This window comes from Alligator sinensis, unplaced genomic scaffold (genome assembly GCF_000455745.1).
Source record: "Alligator sinensis unplaced genomic scaffold, ASM45574v1 scaffold38_1, whole genome shotgun sequence".
Taxonomy (NCBI): Eukaryota; Metazoa; Chordata; order Crocodylia; family Alligatoridae; genus Alligator; species Alligator sinensis.
This window is the reverse complement of record NW_005842179.1, coordinates 721,855-726,281: the sequence shown is the minus strand read 5'-3', so window position 1 is coordinate 726,281 and position 4,427 is coordinate 721,855. Positions and strand designations below refer to the sequence as shown.

The window sequence follows — 4,427 nt, the reverse complement described above, 5'->3', positions numbered from 1 at the left end:
CGCCCCGGCTGCGCGGACAGCGGCGCAAGTGCAGCGCGGGCGGACCCGGGGCTGTCGCCGCTGCAGCAGCGACCACCTTGCTGGAGTGATTTTTAGGGACAGCAAATAAAGGTCGGGACTCAAGACGACAAGTATGAGCGAAGCCGGTGGAGAGCCAGGATCCGCAACAGCGACCCCATTGACCCGGGGCAAGGAAGGATGGAAACGCTGCGAGTAGGAATTCGTTCCTCGTACTGCGGTTCAAGCATAAGCAGTTTGCTGCTTTTTTAACCTACTTAAACCTAAGCAATCAGCTCGCCTACACGGCTGACCCTCTGTTTCACCACACAGTGACTATTAATGTATTATAAACACGATCTCCAGCTCCTATGTTAGAGGAACAAGCCCACAGCTGTTTGTTAAGAAAAATAGGAATCTTTAATTTATTTTTCATCTTAATCTTAAAACTGTACAGTTCGTTAACATCTAAAGCACATGCTCATTGCCTTGTTGAAAGACTTTTAAGGTTTCACATCCATAATATTGTGCAGGAATGAAGGCAGTAGCCTTTACGGGATCTTCTCCGCAGTGAAGACCTGAGAAGCCTCACGCCGAGCCTTAAAAAGAAAAGAGGGAGTTGAGGGCGAAGGTTTCATAGATCAAAAATGAAGGGCACGGTAATGAATTACATTTTTTTTTTTATAAACTAATACTGTTCTAAAATTGTTTTGGTCATGCTACAATTGAGAGTGCCCAGTATCTTCTATTACGAGTCTGTATTTTCAGCTGCTTAACTCTGACAGACTAACTGCATAGGCTCAGGTTTTCCATATCGGGTAGAAATTTTCACTTAATTCAGCCATTTCCAACAATATAGTTAGAGAAGAATATTTTATTTGCATGGGTTTCGTTTTTTTTTTAAATCTACACCAATTTTGATAAGCAGCTCTAAAGAGTTCCCATACTTTGGAATTGACTCTTAAAATCTACGAAGGGATGGACAATGGTATTCTGGTCCTGGGAACAGGCCTTTTTTTGGCCCCATGAAACTTCCAGAACCTGAACTGGAGCTCAGTGTCACAGGACTAGGTCTCTTGCCAGCAGATATATGTGATGCACACAAATGCTTGCTCTAGTGGCTAGCAACTAAATAGTAGCTGGGTGCTTGCTACTCCTTAGCTAATAGTTGTACTCTGCCCAGGGTAGAACACAAATCTTACTGGTATCCCTGGAGGGAGGGGAGGTGGGGGTGGCAGCATGGATTATTCATCTGTAGTGAACTGTAGCTGTACCTGAGTATACATGGAGGTGCTAAAAATGCACTGAAATATGCCAAGATCATATTTCTGCATTTCAATTTGGATGCCCAAAATGTGTGGAGATTTTTGATGATTTTAACCCTATCTTTGCACCTTTCTTCTCAAGATGGAAAATGCAAATACTTGCATCCAACTTTACAGGTTTGGCATGAAGTCAGTTCACTAGTGCTTACAAAGCAGATAAATACAATGATGAAGGCGCCTTAGAAATGCCATAAAAATAAGTTCTCATAAACTATTAATTGGATGGTTTTCATGTGTATTATATACATCTCAGGCTACACATTGAGTGAGCAGGCTAGAGAGATTACCCCATTGAAATAAAGAGTGTGAAAAATTACCCAATTCAGTGAAGGAGGTATGATGCTATGGAAAAATAGGATGCGACTGCATCTTGAAGGAGTGTATTGCATGCAAAAAAGGGAACCTAATACATATTGCATTGGTATCCTTAAGTCTTCCTTTTCTGATGTCTGAATGCTTTTGCAACTTCATAATGGTGTTTAAAATTTTTTTTTTTATTATTATTTTTTTTTTTTTTGCATACAGTTGGCACATTTTGCTAACCTTTTTGCAACTTGCTAACAAAAGCACAAAGGACCAGATCCACAAAGGACATGAAGTACCTAACTTCCATTGCAATCATCTCTATGGAATCAGTCTTGAGAATAGGAAACCCATAGTTTTCAGTCAAATATTTTAAGCTTAATTACTGAGACAACTTTAGCTGTGTGAAAAACAGTTTCTCAGCTCCTGTTAACCATGTTAAAAATTATTTCAACTAGAATTCAACTCTGCTCTTGTACTACAAGATACAAAGGTCCAATGAGAATTGGTTTAAGAGAGCATGGTCACTTTAAAATTATTAGTGATTTTCATATGACCAACTTGATACTGGAGATCTTGACAAGTTATCTATTACTGGACACTAGATCTGAAGAAAAGAATCCTTTGTAGTTCAAATTTGGTATTCTTTGTTTCTTAGAAATATTGTGTATTCTTTGTAGAGCTCATTCTGTATATGCACACAATTTGTTTTATACATACTGGAAACAGCTAACTTCCAAAAACTAGATTTTTTAAAAATTTCATATTTGAGACAAAATAAATACTTTTTAAAATTTGGACTAGGGAATAGATACTCTGTAGTTTAAGAATGAGTATTAAAGCTGCCATCTTCATTCATGAAGGATAAAGAAGGGGGGGGGAGAAAAAAAGAACAGAACAATTCTGTTGACAGAGAACTGAAAGGAGAAAGGAAATTTTATTATTTTTCAGTAAATTCAAGTTGCTTTCTGGAATACTTACTGCTTTTTCTTCTGGTAAAAGTACACCATCTACAGCCACTATTTGGTACTGCTTATCTTTTAAGCTACCCACAAATTTCCGAAGTTGCTTTGGAAAGGTAACATCACTGTTGTGTCTTAACAGCTTCTGCATTTCTTGCGAAGGGCACCCTGGGTCAAATATTAGTAAACATAACGTTCTATTCTTCTTCTCTTCTATTCCAACAACGGTACGGCTATGACCTAATTCAGAAGAAATTTTCATTGTCATTTTGCAAGCTAATTCATGAAAGTTATTTTATCCCTTAATTTATTACTTGTTAAATAAAAAAAAATTTGAACTCAAATGAGATCCCATGCTGATTATAGCGGTTTCATTCTGATGGAAATCTTATTTTAAGTAAAGAAAAATATAAAAATCTAGATGAATAGGAAAAAAAGCCTAGGAAGGAGGAGGGAGGGGACAATACATATATGAAGATATAAAATAAAACTAAAACTTAGGATACTGACCTTGGTGCTGCAAGTAGAGAGGTGGCTTTGAGGTACACACAACTTTTGCACCATCTTCTCTGCCTCTAGAATAGTAGCTCAAAACCCACTCAAATAAACGGGGGTGTGTACCCATAGGGCCAGTTGGTTTGTGAAAGTCAATAACCTGACATCTATAAAGACATTTCAAATGAGATCTTTAAAAAAAAAAAAAAGGCATAAGAGACCCAGTTTTTTAAAAAATGGTTTGTAGCGGTTACTCTTTCCTTTTTACACTGACTACTGTCTTTAGAAGATATTGTTCTGATAGATATTACATTTGTAATTGGGTGGGACCACAAGCAGCCTTACATATTAAACTGCCAGAAGACACATCAGTGACATGCTTTCAAAATCAGTTTTACTGAGAAAAAAGCTCAAGCTAAAGCGACAGTTAGGAGACCCCTGACATCCATTTATCATCCCACTGGGCAGAAGTTTTCTATTTGCTGTCTCAGTCCAAAGTTGATTAGGAAGTTAATGATGACCCCTTCAACTTCAATCTGAATAATCCAAAAGTGACAGGAATACATCATACATTAAGACACATTACGTGGTAGCAACTTTTAGCACCACAGATCAACAACTGGATTTCAAATGTGTTCATAAGACTCGATCCTCAGTAAGGGAGATGAAGCTTTTAATTAAAATATTTTATACATAAGGAGCACAAAGTTCTAGTCAGTTGAACAGTTGCTTTCACCACCCTGCAACTGCATAATTACGCAATTACAAAGTGTTTTGTATAGGGCTTACATGCAGTTATGACCTGGCTAGTTTTAATACAATGAAGCTGTATAAACTACACAGCTGAATGGCTTAGTCTTGCTTTTCTCTCAATGAAAACTGGGATTAAACACAAGTTATGATGACTTGAATGGATCAAAGTGGTTTATGCATATGCAAATAAACACAAACATATCTTAACTACAGATAAAATATAGAATGATAAGGGACTAGGCACGGTAAACCACTAGCTCTGAAAATATAAACTGACGATCACAACAGAACAGTAGCCATGGGCCACTTAGTACACACAAGGCCACGGGCAGCAGTCCATGGATTGCATCTGGCTCGCTAAAACTTTTCAATTAAAAGCCTGATAAGGCCACATGGTTGTCTGGAAGAAATGTTAAGGGCTGACAGGTGTATAGGGAATCACTGCTATAGAAAACTGGTGCATGTTGTTATTTAAGATGCTATTTACTGCTTAAGCAAGTTCCAAACTAAACCTATTAAAATTACTATAGATTCATAGATGCTAGGGTCAGAAGGGACCTCAACAGATCATTGAGTCCCGATCCCCTGCCCT

General features: G+C 37.9%; 1 protein-coding gene across 3 annotated transcripts in view; it reads right to left on the bottom strand.

Moving 5' to 3' along the window:
* Positions 1-398: 398 nt before the first annotated feature.
* ZUP1 (zinc finger containing ubiquitin peptidase 1) overlaps positions 399-4,427 on the bottom strand; it is a 13,030-nt gene continuing 9,001 nt past the window's right edge. For 2 of the 3 annotated variants that reach the window (XM_025207055.1, XM_025207056.1), the window contains 3 exons: positions 3,098-3,273; positions 2,607-2,827; positions 399-596 (listed from right to left, as the gene is read on the bottom strand). In XM_025207055.1, the coding sequence (XP_025062840.1) occupies positions 549-596; positions 2,607-2,827; positions 3,098-3,273 (445 nt within the window). In that variant the 3' untranslated portion in view covers positions 399-548. The remainder of the gene's footprint in view (positions 597-2,606; positions 2,828-3,097; positions 3,274-4,427) is intronic. The other variant, XM_006026151.1, reaches the window with a different exon arrangement.